General features: G+C 44.8%; 1 protein-coding gene across 1 annotated transcript; it reads left to right on the top strand.

The window, feature by feature from the left end:
- The first annotated feature begins 308 nt into the window (after positions 1 to 308).
- Positions 309 to 19,842, top strand: LOC118786306 (protein FAM124A-like). Its single transcript, XM_036541440.1, has 4 exons — positions 309 to 372; positions 6,308 to 6,339; positions 12,940 to 13,703; positions 18,817 to 19,842. Exons 1-4 carry the CDS (start codon positions 317 to 319, stop codon positions 19,585 to 19,587), a joined length of 1,623 nt encoding a protein of 540 aa, XP_036397333.1. The 5' UTR covers positions 309 to 316; the 3' UTR covers positions 19,588 to 19,842.
- The last annotated feature ends 1,658 nt before the right edge of the window (positions 19,843 to 21,500 follow it).

Genomic DNA, 21,500 nt, shown 5'->3' on the forward strand with positions numbered 1-21,500 from the left:
CTTTGTAACACGCTGTCCGTCACCACACCACAATAATAGCTCCACAGTTTAATTAAAATCTCCGCGGCTGCTGCGTGTGCAGAAAACGCTCCGCTCCAACACCACAGCGTGGGAGAGGCGTTGCCTCGACTCGTGCGGATGACGCAGCGAGACAAAGTAGAGGAGGGGGGAAAGAAGCCTGTTGCACGAACAATCAGGTTGTGAGAATAGCGGACCGCGCCGCTGCATCCCCTCCTGCCCGCCGTCTTCTGAGCAACACAGCGACGTGTGACCCGCTGTAAGAGAATGCAAAAGAAATATGTCTCTATCATCTGAAATGGAGAAGAATTCCACCGAAGATGAGTGTGTGGACTCAGGAGCAGAGACCGGAGGGTGAGTGTATGGGAGTTGGAGTGGAAGCAGTGGACGGGACTGAAATGTATTTAATTCATGTTAGTCACCGTACATCTGTTAGCCATATATTCACGGTATGTGTGATTTATGCTGATTGCCAACTTGGCTGAGATCTGAAAAAAGAAGCAGCTGTAGAGGGATCTCCTTAGAAATCAGGCACTAATACAAAGTGTGTTCATTATTTTGACAGATTAGAGATTAGCTACGTGATGACGCAATGTTCCTAGATTTGTCGTAGACCCACGAAACTTTATTAACTTCTGGAAACATTAAAGCAAGTTTGACGGGAGATAATTTCATCCGTGTGCTGTTTGCCATTAGAGCTGCGACAGCTGCAGTGGGGATTTCATACATGCGTTTCTGGAAATGTACGTATGGGCAATGGCAAAGGATGGAAGGGGTTCGGTATTTTAAATATAGCACACACTAGTACACTGTAAATGTTACATTTTACTGCTTTAACTAACACAGCAAATGATTAAAACGATGACAGATTTCTGTTAATGGTTAAAGGGGAAGAAAGGTCAGATTCTCTATGAACAGGTTATTTACGTGTTTGTTTGATGCATGTCCATTCTGTATTTTCAGCAAAATTATTGCTAAGCAAAGATGTTTCCTGGTTAGGTATGTGGCTGATGACTTTAGTGATGACTTGAAGGTGATTGTGTGTGAGTAAGGGATTATTCTATCCAAACGGTAAGGAGTTTGGCTTTAGCTCTTTATAACACATTTTATACAAAATTGCAACTTACACAACATTTTGTTTTCAAACTGACATTTATGACAAATCAGCATTTGTTTAATTGCCAAACCAGATCGCATTTGAAATCACCTCTATCTTGAGTCGGCATAAGACAATGTATGCCATGCAGTCCCAGGGAACCCATAGTTAGTATTTATACAAGGATTAAATACACTGCACTGTCAGGCTGATCCCCTGCCCTTTCCAAAATGTCTTACTCATTTGACTTCAGAAGCACCTGTAGCATCAAGTCCTCAAACAGACAGCATTCTTGCAAGGATGCCAGGATGTGGAGGTTACAGCAAGCACAAACAACCGTTTGTGTGTGATTGCTGTCATGTAGTTGGATAGATTTACGCATTTATTTTACAAGTAGTATGTGTGAGTCAGAGAGGACACCTTAGAGAACAACAGGAAACACTGAATTTGCAGATTCTCCCAGATGGTCTGACACTCAGTGTGAGTGGAATTCTCATAAGACTACTACTTTGCTGCAGACTTACTGTAAAACCTCATTTCCTACCCTTAAGGAGGACACATTTCTCCTGCTAATCGAAGATTAAGAAGGTCCTATAAGTAATGCTGTTGGCGTAAGAGAAGTGCACAGCAGATCAGTTGGGGGGATTTAATGTACATCAGCGAGATTTGTTTAAATGAGCTGGAGTTTGTTTATTTTCCTTGGCTGGGGATGAAATAAACAAGCATAATTATTCAGGGAGAGAGACTGAGAGAGCTCTGTTAACTGGGCCTTTAGGAGGCCTTCCAAAGCCCATGAGAACACTGGCACTCAATAGCAGACACGGTCCCTCTGAAGGCCCGTAAACTTTTACAGTTCCCACTCTCTTCTCTTCCGTATGAGCGCTGAGCTAAAATGGCTTTTATCTGATTTTGGTTCGCTAAATCTATGCGACAGTGTGTTTTTGGTGGTGCTAATTAGGCTTCGGCCCCAGTTTTGGCAGCCACTTAAATGGTGTTCTCACATATGCTGTAGCTCTCCCTGTATTGCTTCCGAAAACCACCATGTAGATATCTGTATTCATGATATGAATGCTTGCAAAAACACTGTGGTTTATGTGCAACACAAGGGACCTAGTATAGTTTCCTTTTTTGGTATTTTTTTTACCTGTTTTATTGTATTTGGTTACCATTGGCAAGCATTTTCCATTCAGGCTGAAAGTGCTTTTAGCCCCCAGTTTCCTGTTCAATGTCATCACCTTCCCATATTGCTATGAGAATTTCCTTTAGCTCACAGTTTTTTCTTTGACTATAGAATTATATTTGGTGATTTAATGCTTAAATTCAGTAATAGAGAAGAACAAAATTACTCTGAGTCTGGTATAAAAGTTTAATGTGAGCTGGTAGAATTAGAATTGCTAATTTAGAATTTCACTCACAGTTGTAGGTCTGTGTCATCATCTGCCCCTTTTGTTATGACTGTTTCTGTTTCTGCCGCTCCACAGGTCGATTCCCTTATTGCGGGGTCCTTTTTATAACATTATACTTGAATACAGTGATACCCAACACAAAACATGCCTACATTACTATTTGTTTTTTCCTGTTGTCACTGTTGTTATTGCCACATAAAAACAGAGTCCACAGTCCACTCAGTGGAGGTATTTCTTGTGAAAATGTAAACTGACTCTACAGTGCTGTTCAGTGTTAACTGTGAGGCTGTGCCAAATTGGTGTGGCAGTTGCCAGCCTTAGTGAAAGCCTGGAATAGTATGCAATTAAAAATAGTAAAAACATGATCTCCACAATGGCAGTGGTCTTCTCTACACACATGGCAGTGTTGACAGTATTGTAATAATGATACAGTACATGTACATTGTGAGCTACCTTGGAGGGAAGATGCTCCAGTCCCCTTAGACTTCTTGGTGAAAGCATGCGTGAGTGTGTGTGTGTTTGTCTGTGTGTTTTTATGAGACCTCCAATTAACTCCATTTTCATGGAAGAACAGTAATTGCTGTGTTGTTTACTGGGATGTCACTGGGAGCAGAGTGGACAGATAATCCATTCAGACTGTCAGGGAGGGCATTCCCTTGTTTTACTCCTGTTATACACGTGTGTATTACAGCGGTTTCTCAAGGAGAAAGTTCCATAATTCCTCCCCTCCTGTCCACACACTCCAGCTGTATGCATGCAATTATTCATGTCAAAGTCCAAAGTATCATACTTGCAACTGTGAAAGATAAAGTCCAGTTAGCATTCCGAAATGTTGGGCATCATCAGGTACTGAATCTGGTGAATTATGTTGACTTGATGTTCTATGACCTCCATGAGGACAAGAGGCAAGGGAGAAGGAAGAACCAAGAGAAGCACACCTGTATGACTTGGCTGTGTGCGTGAGCTGTCTGACTAACCTGCCTCTTTGGAGGGGGACTGGAGGAGTATCAGGCAGAGGGGAGGCCCTAAAGACTGAGGAAGAGCAGGATGATGGTGAACCTGCAATGGACACTTAGGACAATGGGAGTCACCCACCAGCATGCATCTGTTTGAGGGACAGAGTTTCCAGAACACAGCCATTAAGCAAAGTGAGCACTTACCAGTTGTTCTCATCACTCACATAAAGAATGACAGCACACAGAGGATAGAGGGGAATAATAATCTAATCAATGGTTTAGTGAGTCTTGAATTACTCTGTATTACTGTGTAAAATATAGGTCTTGAAAGGAGACAGGGTTTACTGCATGTCATTATATCCAATTCCTAGGGGATATTATTGATCTGGCCACCTAATGATCTGTTAAAAATAGCAGTGAAAGTAATTATTGAGGTGTTGTGTTTCACCTGTGCTTCCATCCTTAATTAAGGTGCTTTAAAATACTCTTCAGGTAAATTGCAGGCCATGTGATTTTAATTGAACCATTTTTAACATAATTGAGAAGTATTATTACTCCATGGATCACGATATGCTGAAATATACTTTTCTTCACAATAATCAAAACTGCAAAAAAATGATTTAGTAAAACTGAAATGTGTTTTAAAATGAACAAAGGCTCTTTAATTCCATGTGAAGAATCGCATGCCCCTGGAGGTGCCCAGCCTGCTGAGAAGTCACGGAGGTGAATTTAATAAGCCTTCAGCTTTCCCAGTTGGTCTAACATTTGCTCCGTTGTAAAGTGTGGCTAAGAAGGAGCAGTGTTTCATGTTTTAATGGTGCTGTTCAGAGTTACCCTGGATTTGATTGTGGGGATGCCAAAAAATGTGTCCATGCACACATTCAGACACACACAGTGACACATGTACAGAGACACACACGAGCATCAGGTAAGCATACATGCACATACTTCATACACATAAGCACACATACATCACACAGTACTGCAAATCTCCAAAATCACACACAAGTACTTATAAAAGCACACTTATGCTCAAGTGCATAGTTACATACACATATATAAGCTAGTGTTAATCACCTCTCTTTGCAATAGCAGGAAACTAAAGCTGCACTGATGTTCCACCAACTGGAGCAAAAAAAGGCAAGTTATCTTTCACTCTCAATTTCATATGCACAAAATCCCCATACTTATTAAAAACATTCAAGGGAAAACTCTGGGCAGATGTGTGTCCTCAGGGTTTGATCAGATCTAAGGAAAGGCTTGTGAGAATCACTTTGTCACCCCCAAAACTAGACGCAGTTCAGAAGCACTCTTTATCTTTGAGTAGCCGTGGAACGCAGATCTCCCGCCGTGTCAATCACCAGGGACAGGCCACACCTCCTGATGCCACAGCATGGGCTCAAATTCAGCGTGACGGAAGAGGGAGCGGGGGGAGGGAGAGCAGAGACCACCGTGTTGGGGCTGTGTTGGCAGACTGGCCCTTTAGGCGCTGTGGGGGTGTTGGGGGGCGGTCTGTTTAGGGAGTATTGGGTGTGGAGAGACAGCCCAGAGCACAGACCCATTCTGACCCCGCGCAGTCTTCCCCTCACGGCTCTCGGAAAACAAACACAGAGACCGGCGAGAGAGAGGCAGAGATGGATCCTTAGAGATGCCGCATTACAATGGGTCATTCACAGGCCAAGAAAAACAGCAAAACGTCTGCATCCAAGGCATTCCTCGTCTCCCTGTTGTATTCTTAAAAGTTTGCTTTTGTCATACGTGCTGTCTGATTTACCACGGGGGGCTGCTGAAGGGGCAGCTTTACTCCTGGGGTCCTATGTTAGCAGTACAGTGACAGGGAAAACACCACTGAAACTCTGCACGTGACTGATGGGATGGATACAGTATTTATCTGAGGGAAGACCTTTATGCTCAGGCTGATTTATATTTGACATCTTAGCCCAGTAATCTGTTTATATGGATTAGAGTACACAAGAACACTTCGTGAAATGCCTCACTCAAGGATACGTCAGCGCGGGGGGTTCACTCCCACATCCCTTTTATCACCAGCCCAGTGCCCTGATCCCCACTCCACCCTGTTGGCTGGTCTGCATTCTGGGAGGTGGTGGTGTCTAACAGCGTGAGCCAATGCTTGGCGCTTGTCTTGGCCAGGACCCCAGAGAGAATACAGTCATGTGAAGTCTAGCCATTGGGCCATTGGAGTGAGGTAAATATCGCATTAGTGCTGATTCTGCCTTAATCGTTGTGGTGCGACGGGTTAATGTCCAGCCCATTGGTCACTCACGGAATGACGTCTTCTGGTTGAGCCTCGCGGTTGCTTACTCATACCTCCTTTCTGCTAGCATCACCGTGCCCAGGTGATTCCAAGGTGAGCAGGAACCAGAAAAGTCTTGTTCAGCATCCAAAAATATCAAAGTTTGTTCAGCAGGGCTGCCCAGTAGTGCAAACACATGTAAGTTGAGACTTTTTCTGAATTCCGTGGTGCAGCATGTATGTGGAAAAGGGGTGTCAGTCCACTGAGTGGTCTGTCTAGTGGTTCACTTAGCCAGCAATAGCCTACTACCTTGTAGTCACTCATACCCTTTCTGCATTAGTGGTGTTCCCCAGCTGCCTCAAGGAAACTTTTCAGGAAATGTGAAAAACTTCCCTGTTCAGTACATGTGTCGTCTCCATAGCCTTTTTATTTAATCTGAGTGTTTGTGGGCTCATCGCGTCTGTGCCCTCTATTTATCCAGATGCTTCTTTGAAATTTGGGTATTAATCTCTTTTACTGTCTCTTTTTACAGTCAGACACTGAACTGAACCTATGTTACTTCTCTTTTTTGCTACAGGTCTGATTACAGCCCTATGTCTTCTGCAAACAGTGAGTACACTGAGTCTTTTTATACACACGTAATTTTCACTGTAATAACAGGTAGTTGAAATTGTTGGGAAATTAACTACATTTACATTGTTGGAGGAATAAACATCTAATCAGCAGAATAGCCTGGATGGACCGCTCATGCTGTGTTCTGCCCCTTTAATCACTTCAGATTTGTTGATCTCTCTAAATTGAGAGTTAGCTGTAGATATGGCTCCACGCAGCTGTGAAAGTGGATGCGGGGTAGTGGTGGAGGAGCTGAGGGGATGGGAATTGAGGGGTTAGTGGATACAAGAGGATGGGGTAAGGGGGTGTCGGGGTTGAAGGGGTCACTGATGGAGAAAGAGGATGGGTGTAAGGGGGTGTGGGGTGCTGAGGGGGTTCAGTGGGGGTGAAGGAAGAAGGGGGTAAAGGAATGATGAGAATTGAGGGGTTGCTTATTGAAGGTGAAATAGGGGGTGTAAGTAGGGGTTGGGGTGAGGTGTCTGTGTGCTCACGTGTGTTTGCGTTGGACTGACCTTCCCCAAGCCCTGATGCCAGGTCCAGCCTGGATCACAATGGTGGGATTATATCCAATATTAGCCCATTAATCTCTGCTCTAGGAAACAGCATTATCCCATAGCAGTCACAGGAAGTGCAAAGCCATGGACACCATGACACAGTTGACGCTTTTCCCTGTTTTTTCTGTTAAACCCTGGTTGGCTCTGCCTTCTATTGTCTCTCTGGTCGTTGCAGGGCAGTGTGGAATAGTAAGGTCTTCAGAAGCCCTGGCAGCCTGTCTGCTGTTTATGAAAGTGCAATGCGGCAAGAAATGCGGAGCTGTGAAGGCTACTTTTCTGAAGAGAGAATGAGTGCAATGAATGACGTATTTTTAATAGGCAAATAGAGACATATCCATTGTAACAGTGCCATGTGACTAATGTGAACACATTATGAAGAATGAATTCCATCACGGCAATGGTATCCTAAGGTCATTATGTGCCATTTCTATACAAAGAATTGGATATGAATGAATTTGAAGAGTATTAGGGTACAGCTGTGTTGAGCAGTATGTTTTTCTGCTCAGTGTGAGAGAGGGCAGAATTATGTGAATATTGCAATTTGATTGGTTCCAGATGGTGGGCGGTGTTTTCCTACCTCGTCTGTTCCTGGGTAGAAATGGTCTGATTTTCCACCAGGTTGCTGTACCTTGCAGCTTTGCTATGTTAGTGTATGTTGCACTTGTGCATACATTTTTATATACACCAAATGGGCTTTTTTACAACCATAATGATGTACTTTTTGTCAGATGGTAGTCTCTATGGTAAATGAGAGATTTACTACCCTGAGGAGAGGAATTCAAAGAAAATATTGTGCATCAAATTTGCAGTGGCAGGGCACAGAAAACAATTGAAAATGTACCTGCCAAGATCCTGATATGCTGTTTCCCCCCCTTAATAATAGTGAAAATACAGATCCCTCACAGTTTAACCCAAACTGAAAAAAATAAGTATGCTATTTACAGCCATTGGTTAGCTGTATAGAGGAAATTATCGCTGTTGGTCTTGTTTAAATTAGCCTACAGTAACGAGTCACAATCACTAAGCTTGCACTTGTTCCTGTCAGCACCCTCTGTCTGCTCATGCTAAGCAGTGAAGGTACACCACAGCACAAAAGCATCATTTAACTGAACACAGTGTTGCCCTTGCTGTCACATAAATATTCATTGGACCATGGTTGCTGCCTGTCTGACAGGCAAGCAGGAGACCTCTGACTTCCCACCCCAGAGATGCTGCCTGCTAGCTCTGGTGCGGGGGGACATCCTGCTATCATTATGGATACCTTGGTGCCAGGGGAGCTGTAAACAGCACGAGGTCAATCTAAACAAATACAGACACAGCCTCTGTTCTGGACACGGCTTGGTGTGGTGGGAATCACTGGCCTCACCTTTTTATATAACCCAGAGGAAGGTGCTGACAGCCAGTCTAATACCCCATTCACACTAGAGGGAATTTAAGGGTTGTAACCAGTCCAGACTGGTAAATTACCAGATTGCAGCCATTCAAGTAGCATATGTCTGATGTGACTTCAAACTGGTTGTTACAATCCTGTTGAAATAGTGGTTTAAAATGGGTTAGAGATTGGTTTAACACCTAATAAAGAAAGGGTTTAAGCATATTACATATGTGAGAATTGTCTGATTGACAGCTAGCTACATTTTGACTATGAAATCAGCTAACTCTAAAATGAGCCAGTTACTGTTCATTTGTACTTTAGGCTAACAAGATGTAATGTCTTTCCTTGTCATGTAGTGAGGAAAGGTACTGTGTAAGTAATATTTTATTCATTCAAATTGGTTTGGTTCTTTGTTGTTGCTGATTTTGAATCCATTCGGGGTTATCCAAGCAAATAACTGTGTGGAGTTTCACCTTCTCCTTCTAACACTGAAGCAGCTGTGCCTGCTTGCAAAAATTGTTTACATCCAGTCAAATCAGCCTGATCCTGTTACAAGTGACTATAGTGTGAAGAGAGCATAACAGACCAGGGGCTGGACCAGAGAGAGATCTGACTAGTTTTCTGAGAGAGGGCGCGAGAGGGGGAGGAAGATAGATAGAGAGGGCTTTATGCACAATATCAATTTTTTAACCCTGTACAGTTTTTTCACAAGTGAGAGAAATCACTCAGTGTCCCTCTGGTCAATTGAAAGGAAGCAATAAAGAGCAACAGGAAGGTGCAGAGTCTCTCTCAGTATTCTCCAGGCCAGCTTACATCATACCAATGACTCCTAGCAGGACTCTGGTCAGGACCTCTCTGGTCAGCATGTATGGGTAATTGGGAGCAAATGGGAGTTAACAGGAGATAACGAGACCCATGTTGACCAGATTGTACTTTTAGAATTCTGAAGACTCAGTGGGCATTTCCCGAGCCAGGTGGAGATGATACATAAATTACCACTGATGTTGTATTTACAAAGGTTGGTCTTGGCACTGAGAATGAATAAAAAATGAATGGGAAACCCTGTGTTTAGCCAATTGCTATTTGCAGTACTTCACAACATTTTTGACTCAGCTCATAAAGACAACCATATTGACTGACGATAAGAGTTGGGGCACCTGTGTGAAATCCAACATAACAGTCAAAAATGTTATCCCAACCTAATCATACCAGATACTGAAGAATTAATTAGTGGTAATTGTATGTGTTTTTGCTATTGAAAGATAAAGATAAAGCTACCATGAACTACTTTTGAAAAGGCAATCCTGTTGTTCTGTGTTTAGTTGGTTCTTTTCACAGACCTTCAATGGGTAGGCCAGGTCAGGACTGTGCTGGTAACTGTGGACCATCCATCCTGAAAGATCTTAAAAATGTCACAATGAACTGGCAGACTGGGGGGATTCCATTAGCTGGGAGTCATCGGTTTGATATCAGCTGGCCTTTATAAAAGCAACAGCCTCTGGCAGTTTGGATATTTTGGTACATAGAATGATGCCCCTCTTGCTAGTACAGAACAAAGACCTCTAAGAGATAATCTTGCTCTTTTTTCCTGAAGTGATGAGAGTGAAGAATGAAAGAAGAATGTTCCGTGACTTCTGGAAGGTCATTTCTGCCAAGATAAGCCGACACATACAGATGGATAGCTCTGGATAAGTTCAAGCTCTTTGGATCAAAATGATTGAAGACAGGATTTGGTGAGCTGTTTCAGGATCAGTGCTTGAGGACACTGTATATCTGGAATAAGTTGACTGTGGGCCCTGGTGCTTTGTACATTCAGTTACTCTCAGTGGAAATTGCCTTATCACCTAGAGCTCTTTCCTGCTCCTCTCAAGCCCTACTCCAGGAGCCTCTCTGTCTGCTTCTGACTCAGAACTTATGTCTGAAGCCTCTGAAGCTTTGACTGTTTTTTTTTTGCATTTGAAAACTGTATTGATATTCCAGATGTGTTAGAAAACATTTTCCATAACGTTACACTCAGTACCACACATCCCAGCAAGCACCACCATAAATTAGTAAAGACAAGCTGAAAATGCTTGTCCATATTCAAAATGTGAGGTGAAGCCGCTTTTGCATTTATATATCAGATTTAATTGGTAAAAAAGTCTCTGTGCTTTTTCATCCTATAGTCTTTGAAGTCTGAGTGCCCTACAAAGCCCAACAAGTACGGCCAAGAGTCCTCAAGCTGCACATGTCTCCCTACACCACCTTTTTGCTGAAGGGAAAGGTGCACCCTCTTCCTACTGCACTGCACCACTGACATAATCTAGCTAAGGAATGCTGGGCACAATTTAACCCTCTCATGTCTGGTGAACAAACTTGTCTACAGATAGTCAGACATTTTTTTGTTGTTTGTTAATAATTGCTTTCTGAGAACCCCAAAATATTTGGTAGTGTGTTGTGTTGCAGGTGTCTCGAAGCTTTCTTAGCATATTGTTTGATGCTAATGTGATTTGAATTTCCTACCGCCACCCCCCACCCCCTTAAGAGGATTTCAGCAGGGAAAGTTAAGTAAAGTGAATTGTGGATCAGTGGCTATTTTTGGCCTGCATGGATTCATTCCTTTGAAATTTTTTGATCCAGAGGCGCAGCACATATTTGGTTAAAGTGATGAACTTGAATTGTGGTTATAGAATGTCATTTTAAACAATGCAGGGACATAGATTCCAGTGTAAAGTATAGAGTCCTGTATCTTGATTACTACTGATGCAGTATCACTCATTCTGCCTCTTAGATGTTTGGATCCCGCTGCACAACCCGTGTTTACTAATTTCAACACACAAAGTCTTTTTTTAGCATGTAAAGCTGGCGTGACGGTGTACTGCGTGGAACTAAATAAACTTTTGCAGGGGGTGCCTTCACGAGTTTCTCCTTTCATTTCTTTTGTAATTACAGGCACAGGCATCTACACTAAAGGCTTGTCTGGCACACCACACAGCCTTAATCATGTTTATGTCTCCAATCATAAACAACTGGGAAGATGAAAAACTGAAATGGACAACTGAGGAAAAAACCTCCATTGTGTTATCACCCATCATTTCTGTGTGGTGTTGATGGCAGTGCATGTGTCACTGAAGGAGGAGGAAGGAAGCAGTGTGTTTTTAAGATGAAGAAATACCTTCGGTATTTTGCCTTCGATTTTAAAGTTTTTAAAGTTTTCCTATGTCTAGTGTTCAAATCAAAATGAAGCAACCATGAACATGTTCTGAAAATCAGTCTTGCTGTTCTGGAGTGCTACATTTGTTCTTCTCATTCAAACTCAGTGGGAGGACCCACTGGGACCGAGTGAGGAGATGATGTATGTCTGCCCCGAATGATACTAAAATTCTAATTTGTTCAGAGGAACTGGCAGTCGGTCAAGTTTCCACGAGTCACCTTGGTGTAATAGGCCCTTTAGATTGGGATTAACAGCTTACTGACACTCTGCAGAAGCTCTTAGCACCCTTTATAAACACTTGCTCTCATCTCTTCCAGGATACAGCTTTCATTTGTCACACAGCAACAACTTAGCAAACATCTCTTACGTTTTCACCTTGTTGCACTTTAAAAAACAGCTTGGTTCACAACACAGAAGAAGTATCTCTGGATGAATTCCGTTCCAGGTTTTTTCCACCCCAGCCCAGTGTCATATGTGTGTGTCAGGCTTTGTTGAGGTTGTCACGGGGACAACGCTGAGAGGCCCAGTGTGTGAGCAGCTGGGATTTTAGGGAAGGACCTGAGCAGGGGCAGAGCGACGGAGCAGGACTTGCTGGAGCAGAGGGAGGGAAGGAGAGACTGAGGCAGGCTGAGAGGCTAATGAGATCAATGTGGATGAACCTCTGTGTTTGTGGTTGGTTTGTTTGTGTGTGCACTGTCTCTAACATGTTCCGACTGTGTTGACATTCAGCCACCCCTGGTCAAGTATTCGTTTATCCTTCCCTCCGAGGACGTGTTCCTGCCTCCTTCAGTCATCTGAGGTTCTGAGGGCCTGTCTCTGGGGGCCTTTGTGATGTAAGGGAACTGTCCTGTGGCCTTTTCTCTCTGCCCAGAGTAAACAGTAAACAGTGCATCCTCTGTTTCCTTCTGTTTCTCTCTGACATTTCTGGAGACTGCAGAACCTGCCCAGGTATCCCTCAGCGTTCTCACAACATTTCAGAGACGTTGAGAAAATGCCTCCTTGAGAGAGATACTGCAGAAGGTAACAGCGCATCCCCTGACTCCTCCTGTTTCGGTCTCCTCTTTGTTGCCTGTGATACAGGCACAGTGGAAACACCATGTGCCAGTTCCCTGACTCCCTCAGTTAGGACAGCTGAAGTGGGCCGAGCCCCAAGAGAGGCAAAGAAAGGATGGTGCTCTGCTGATGCTGTATTACAGGTTACACCCAATAGAATACCCCCCTCACAACCAAGTGAGATAAAGCTCTGGTACAGGACATCACTTGTTTTGCATCAGGGAAACCAGAGAACCCTGTAGAGCAGCAGGGTGGGAGGGAGAGAGTGTGATCTGTCATCCATCTAATCATTACATTCTTCAAACAATGTAAAATGTATGTGCCTTATGTTTTTGATATAGGTGTGAGTTTGTTTAAATGTCTTGTTAGTTCCACCATTACTTTACTTTACAGTCTCCTGTCTCCTCTTGTTTTTACTTCAGATGAGCTGTTTATGGGTGACCTGCAGGACCCCTTCCTGGTCAGCGTGCACATCATCACAGATCCCGGGCAGGCTAAGCTCCTGCAGCGCGCGGCCGACTCCCTGCTGGCCTGGATCCACCCCGAGCTGCAGCTGTTCCGCGTGTCCGAGCGGGGCGCCTGGCAGCAGCGGCACAAGCGCGCGCGCCCCTCCTCCGGCCCCCAGAGGGAGCCGCTGAGCCAGCCGGCGCTGGCCGTCATCCTGTTCCTGCAGGAGGAGTACGGCGGGGAGGAGCAGATCCTGCGGCTGCACCATGCCCTGCAGCGCCCGCCCTGGCGCTACCACCACACGGAGCGCGTCAACGGCCGGCTGCTGCCGCTGGTGCCCTGCAGCCAGGACTTCTTCACGCTCGCCCCCGGCACGCCGCTCTGGGCCGTGCGGCAGGTGCACTACGGCAAGGAGATCGTCCGCTTCACCGTCTACTGCCGGCACGACACCTTCCCGGACATGGTGAGCATGTACCGGCTGCTGCTGCAGAGGCAGCTGGCCCAGAGGAGGGAGGACTTCTGCTTCTTCGTGATCTACTCGAACCCGGACACGGAGATCCAGCTGTCGTTCAAGAGGCTTCCGCGGGGTCAGAGCCCCGCCCCCACCGAGTCGGCCATCATGGAGTTCCGCGTCCGGGACGTAGGGGGGCTCGTGCCCCTCCTCCCGCGGCCCTGCACCCCCATCAGTGAGGTGCGCTGGCAGACAGAGGACTACGACGGGAACAAGATCCTGCTGCAGGTAAGCATTGGCGGACACACAGAATACGTTCTGAATGTTCATGCCATAAGGTTGTGTCATGTATCGGCGGAGTCGTGTTATGTATCAGCTGAATCATGTCATATATCGGCTGGATCGTACTATATATTGACTGAAACATGTCATATATCGGCCGAATCATGTTATGTATTGGCTGGATCGTGTTATGTATCGGCTGAATCATGTCATATATCGGCCGAATGAATCATGCTATGTATTGGCTGGATTGTGTTATGTATTGGCTGAGTCGTGTTATATATCGGCTGGATCGTGTTATGTATTGGTTAGATCGTGTTATGTATCCGCTAGAGGCTAGATCATGTTATGTATCATATGAATCTTGTAATCTATCAGCTGGATTGTGTTATAATATCGGCTGGATCGTTTTATATGTCAGATGAATCATCTTATGTATTGGTTGGAAGGTTTAATTTCCTAAATTTTCTTTATAAGCTTACCTAAGGACGCCTGTTTATATGAATTATCATACAGGCAACCAAACAACTTCCTTGCTTTGATTTTCAAATATATGTTGGCTTTTTACAAAGAATATGAAATTCATTTGAATACAATACTGTTCCCAGACTCAGAGTCCACTGCAGCAGCCTGTCTGAGATTTAGTCAGCACAGGCAAGTGCAGACTTTTGGCTAGATCATTTTTCCAAGCTGTAAATTACGTTTTTATAAACAATGATGAAACACTGGGAGAAAACCATTCCTCCAGCGAGAAGATGTGTTTTGAGGAGTAGTATGCCATGTGTTAAACGTCAGGGGACAGACCTTGACTGAGCAATCCTGATGTATCTCCCCAGCCCAGGGGATTGAGCAGGTCCACATGTACAGCACATGTTTACATGGGGGAAACTGTAGTCCAGTGACACACCATGTTAGGTTGTGTTTCACTAGAAAGGTTTGTCTGACTCTGAATGAGCATGTGTGCGCACACACATGGTTATGTTTCATTCTGTGTGTGACTCAGATCACATGTCTTGTAGAAGATGTGTCTATGTAGGGAATTTGACCATGACTAAGCAGCCCTAAAAGTACAGTTCCTTTGTTTTACCACTAGATGGTGAGAAGATCTTTAAGGGTGTTGATATCCTGACCCCACCCCCCATCCGCACACTTAAACACAATAAACATGCATACAAATGGGCCAAAATGCACACTCTCACCAGAATGCTGAAAGTACTCCCTCAAGAGGGAAGCAGACAACTGCAGTGTCCGAAATTTAACAGAGTGAAGAGCTGACCTTAACTGTAACATCTGTGTAAACAGGTGGGTATTTTGCACCTTTCACCACAACACACACACACACACAGTCACATATATACACACCTTATTTGCACCTGGTGTCAGAGACACTTCAGGGCGGTGTGCCGATCACAGTCCCTTTCAGGACCATCACTTACAGCTGGGATTTTTGTCAGATGGGAATTACATGACTGCTTGTGAAATAAAGAGGGGGATTAAGACTAAGGGTGGGAGCCCACTCCATTACGGAGATTGGGCAGATCATGTGTATTTATCCTCACTGCCACTTAATTCAATGTGATGCGGCAGCATGCTGTGCCAAGAATTTACTTCCAAGGTGCTGAACCAGAACCAAGGGCTGTTTCAATGACCAATTAGTACAGAACAGCACCCACATGCACACACGCATATACATACACACACTTCTCTGCAAGTATGTGTACACACATGCACACACCAGTGTCAGATTTTAGTCAACACTTGGCTGCAATTTTACATGAAATTCCAGAACGTCTGTGTGTCCTGAAGCCGTATCTCCTCAGCACTGTGTTAGCTCAGGGTCACTGAGCATATTCAGTCAGACCTGCATGACCCGGATTAGCCCAGTTAAAATCAGAGAGAAATGAAGATTGTGGTTATGACAGCAGCCTCGTTACCCAGAACCCCCTGCTGTTGTAGCACAGCACCATGGGAGTCATTCACAGAGACGAACATTTTCACATGATCAATTCACCTCCTTTCAAACGTAAGCACGCATACAAATCTATGCATCATCAAGCAAGCACATACCCCAAACAGCTATAACAGAGCACAAGACCCAAGTAACAACATTTATAAAAATGCCTAGTTTTTATATTCTCTTTTTTTAACAAATAAAGTGTCGTGTTCTGTTCTCTACAATTACCACTATTGGACAGTTGAGAGCGCAAACATTGAGGATCTTTGTTTGAGTTTTGTTTTGTAGTCTTTTTCATTTTAATGTGTTGTTTTCACTCAGTGCACCCCTGAGAGGGAGCTGAAAAATTATTTATGCCCATTTTTATATGCACTGTCTCCCTCGCCAGGTTGTTCCCAAACTGTCATACAGAGCACATCGCAATACTGAATACTTTATACTCTACTGGATATGTGCGTATGTACATAATGTACATATATGCGTATCTACATAAGTATATTTCAAAATGCAACTGTTTGTGCAGCTTTAATATCTTATGAACATTTGATCTGATCCCTGTTTCGTCGCGGATTTTTGTGAAAACGTGATTTTTAGCCTGAGTGCATGAACATAACTCCTGCTTATGGCGTAACATCTACGGGAAGACAGGATTCAATTTACCATGACCAAGATTCCAGTGGGGTTTCCAGGAATGCATTGTGTCGTAAAAGTAGAGACCACCTGTATACCCCACAAAGACAGACACACGCAGGCACGTGCACACACAGGGACACACACACACATACACACACACACACACTCTGTCACACACACTCACAGACAAAAATACCAGTGCAGAAGTTAAAATTGGGTTGCAAAATCAAGGACAATACAGGGAACTTTGAGATGAAAATGAATGATTTGGCTCTCTTCTCCCTTTTCCCTGTTCACTGCATGCTAGTTTGTCAACCCTCAAGAACAACAAAGTGGAAGTTTTCCTACTGCATGAAAACAATGCTCAATCAATGAAAACATAAATCGTCTAGCCCAACCCCCTCCCCCATCACTCACTCCTTTTCCTCTGGCCCAAAACAACAGACGTGAAAACGCACATACATACACAGACACACACACACGCACACAGTGGCCCCTCCTTCTCCACATGAGAGTCTCCCGCCTCCCTCTACTAATTAAATCACTCAGAGATCTTCTAAGTGGACGTTATGCACGCATCTAAAAAGTTTCAAAAAGCCAAATAGATCCGATTGTGCTTTCTTGTGCTCCATTTTCAAAGGGACACCAGGCCATTCTGGCTGCTGCCGTTTCATGTGTTAGCCCCCCCACTCTCCCAACAGGAGAGACAGAGTCTGATAGACAGGAACAAAGGCATGCAAAAGGGACATTGGGCAGCAGTAAGAGAGGGGGGAGCAGTGCTCTCTCTCTGTTCAGTGGCTTGTGCTCTGAGGGAACACTGGGTCATTGTGACTGTGCTCCCGGGAGCCCCTACACCTGGCAGTGCCGGGATGAGGGAGAACACGAGACTCGAGCGACAAAACGTCCAATCACAGCTAGCTGCACAGCGCGGCAGTCACTTAACGGAATGCTGACAGACTGGCTTTTTCAGACGGGTGAGCCGTCGCCGCTAGTAGAGAAAATGAAAAGTGGAACAAGCGCAGGTAGTTCAGGAGCAACCGCTTTCTCAGAAAAATTGCACCTGAAAGGTATGGAGGAAAAACAAATGATCTGAGTGAAGTGTGGGAAGCCTTGCGGCACGCTTCACATGGAGGCGTGAGGGCTGGAAACCCCGCAGTGAAAGCAGATGTCAGAGCAGAATAGTGGAGCAGCCAGAGCACGGACACTGTCTCTCTGGGTTCATCTTGTGGATAGCCTAAGATTGTTTCCACCAAAACCTCACTACAATCATACCTGATGACACAACTCCTTCATTTAACAGATGGCCTCATTCAGGACAGTTGGGTATAACAGCATGATATTATACTGAAGATTCACGGTTGATCCAGCCAAACACTAATCTTGATTTCAGTCAAATATTCTTTTACATTGACTTTTACCTACTTAAAACCCCTTTACATTATTATTTCTATTTAAACACATTCTTGCGCTGATTGTTGCCACTTACACACCGCTGCTGTGAAGCCTGGTGGATACCTGAGCAGTCACAGCGAGGGTGACTTATGCGTCAGAGTGCATAAAGGTGCTGTTTGTTGCTGCTGATGTCTTCTCCAGCTGCTGCAGCGAATCATAAACCAGAAGAGTTGGACACTGGGGTCACATCAGCGGGGAATGCCCCGCCACCCCCATCCTTACCTCGGTCCCTTACGACACTCTAGGGTCATGCTCTTCAGTGATGGGATCTCCCTCTCGCCCCCTTCTCTACCCTGGGTTGCGCACCCCCCCAGAGTGGAAGACAAAGGGGGTGATCCCAAAAATGCGCCCCCTCTCAGCTTCACCCAAGGAGGCCTTCGCTTCCTGTTCAGCTCTGCGTGAATAAGCATGGAACGCTGTCTTCATTGAGGATAGCCTGCCAGTGCCTGCCGTGTTGTAAACCTGCTAGGTAGTCACTGTTGGAAGACAAACACATCACTCTTCTGTCTGTCTGTGATCTCTGTGTCTCTGGTGGAGGCCCCAGTTCCCCATCATCCTGCATGCTTTGTGCTGGCTGTTACTCGGAGAATGGGATATCTCTACCCTCCCTGTACACCACTTTGCAAGCTCACTGCAAGCTTAGACCCCTGTCACTGAACCAGAACTGTGAACCTTTCCAGGGTGCAGTTAGAATGGAACTAGAACTTTGGGCTATTTCAGTGTGTCCAATCATGAGGGAACCAGGACTCTAGACTATTACATTGTCCAATTAGGTCTGAAACAAATCTGAACCAATTCAGTGTCTGGTTAGGGACAAACCAAAACTCTGGACTGTTCCAGCTTCCAATTAGGTCTGAAACAAAACTGGTCCACTCCAGTGCGCAGTTAGAATAGTACTCCATAATGACATAATTAGTGACCTGATATGCACCCTCTTTGAGCCAGGAAACATTTATTTGCTTACAGTAAAAACAGCAGGTGTGAAGGGAAAAGCTTGTTGATTCTAAAATGTCAGAATGTTTTTTTGCAGCTGATTTAAGGTTTTTTGGTTCACACTCTGTCTCTTGCTTATGAATGCAGGTCCGAGGCTCATCCCGATACAGACGCAGACACACCATCGCTCAGTTCACCAACCTGCCGTCGGAGCCCAAACCCGTACCGTCACCTACCCCTCTGGAACCTGCCCCCGCCTCTTCATACGGCCGGGGCCCCGCCACCTACAGGAACCGGCGCTACCACCGGACCTCGCCGCACCCCCGGCACCAGGCTCAGATGCGGGGGTCCCAGCAGGACCTGCCCTGCGCCTGTAAAGAGGACGAGGCCGTCCCGCACCGCGACCCCGAGGCCGCGCGCGCCTGGTGGGCGGGGCACCACACCCGTTCCCTCTTCTGCCTGCCCACGAGCGGGGGGTTCCAGTCTTCCTCCTCCTCCCCTGCCCGCTCCCGCCGCTCCTCCCTGATCCCTCCGTTCCGGCTCAACGTGGACACGCTGGTGGGCGCCGAGGAGACTGACGTGGACACCGGGCAGAAGATGGACAGCGGCACAGTGGACCTGTCGGTGGTGTCGGCCTACTCTCGGCCCCTGTTTCCCCTGTCCCGCCCCCTCTCTACGCCGGCCCGGGATTCCCCCTCCTTTCCCGGGCTGTCCCGCGGCTCTACGTCCACACTTGGCCGCAATGCCCTGCTACGAAGCAGCCACTCTGCCTCCGCCGCTCCCCCGGTCCAGCCCCAACCACGCCCTCACAGCGCCTGCCTCCCTCTGGGCTCGAGTAACAGCGGCCACAGCAAGGAAGCTGAGCACAGCAGCCTTGCAGGTGCACAATCAGAGGAGGAGCAGGAATTCTATATATGAACCACAAGGGGGCGATGGATCGCCAAGGCAGAGAACTGAGCACACTGTTACTTGATACACTGTAGTACTGCCCCCTGTTTACTGCAAACAGAACTACAGAGAGGAACAGGAGCACTGCAGCCACTGTCCCTCATGTCCCGTATGATCCATCTCCTGTCTCCTGTGTCTGCACACAGACACACACAGACACACACACACACACACACATTCACAGTGTCACATTATAGTTGAAAGAATGCAGTAATGAGGACTGTAGTGACAGACACAGGGAAATTTCAGAGTAGTTTAGTAATTGTTATTTTCCTTATTTTCTATTATCATGGTATGGGATTAAAATGCACATGCTATGTCAAGTTTTCTTAAACGCTACAGAAGGCAAATTGAGGACATAGAACACCTTGGTCATTGAAGCTATGTAGCAAAATAAAAATGCAAATGAGCCATGTCCACAGATATGTTCTCTAAGCTGCTGAGAGTTAACTTAGAAGCTCACCAGGACCCATTTAAATCCCAGGCAGATAAAAGGAGGATCTCTTTGCAAACTTCTTATTCATTAGCGCCTCCTGGTGGTCAACATGAAAAATGTCCTCTGAATCTAGGATGTACCTCTGAAAAGGTGGGAAATCATTTTTTTAACCATTTTTAAACAACATAGCAAGTAATAAATATATTTAGAAAGTTTTATTAGGAATTTACATGAATATTTATTATACCATTTACTTACCACTCTAATCTGTTGTACAAAACCAAACCATGAACAGGTAACAGAAATTCATAAATAAAGTGTCAAAGAGACACATTGTGGTACCATTTTTGCTTTCTTGTTTTTCATCATTTTGGTCAGTTGTTTAATTGCTGAAATATAAACACATCTTTGTAACCTTTGTAATGATACTGCATTTCAAGGCCAGTCAAACTGAAAATATAAAAATATTTTTCTATGAACATTTACACTATTTTGTGCATTGTAGCATGTTCCCTTGCATCCCTAGCATGCAAAAGGAAGTGAGTAGTAGGGTTAGGGCCTCTGTATATGAAGATGATCCAAGACTGTCCCAGCCCTTTTAGAACAGGGTACACCCACAAAAAATTAGCTGACAGAAAGGGAAGTTGTTAGCACCCAAAACAGGTATGAGCTTGGCCTCCTCCTATAAGACTATAAGACAGATTGTAAAGATATAAAACTGACATTATGCCTGATCCCAAGACTAAATTTTGTAGACAACATCATAACATAGGGGTTCTGTATGAGAAAGTTTTATAACCAGGTTTAGTTTTTTTTGTATTTTTGGAACAAATTTTTCAAACAAATAATATTACCTAAAGGCCTTTGCATGAACACAATATTTCTTTTTTAATGATTGCAACTTTTGATTTAATGTATATTCATTTAATAATTGATGTCTCTATCAGTCACAGTGCTGATAGAAATCCCTGTTGCAAGGCCTTCTCTGTGTGGCTCTTCTGAAGGCTGGCTGGCCTTCTTCTTCCTTCCTCTCTGCCTCCTTCTGTTGCACACCATTTCAACTGGAAGGAAAGAATGATAAACTAATAAATTGCATTTACATCTTGTAGATCCACTTATTGAGAACAACATACAGAATGAGAGCATGATCTAATAAAGTGGCATGAAAAGTTGGACAAACTGGGCACTAACAACCATATTCACATGCATCAGTGCCAAACGGTGCTGACACCACAAATGTGGAAATGATTGAAGTGAAATGCAGTATACCCCACAGCAGGACTACATTCCAAATATTATAATATTATGTCTTCAGTACTGTTTCAAATCATGGTGAGAATCCATGACAAATCCTTACTAAATGCTGAAATTAGAGGAATAAAATTCTAAATTGCTGTATAATTATATAACACAGGAAAAGTGCAGTCTTGCACAAGGAGTACTCAGT

Source organism: Megalops cyprinoides, chromosome 11 (genome assembly GCF_013368585.1).
Source record: "Megalops cyprinoides isolate fMegCyp1 chromosome 11, fMegCyp1.pri, whole genome shotgun sequence".
Taxonomy (NCBI): Eukaryota; Metazoa; Chordata; class Actinopteri; order Elopiformes; family Megalopidae; genus Megalops; species Megalops cyprinoides.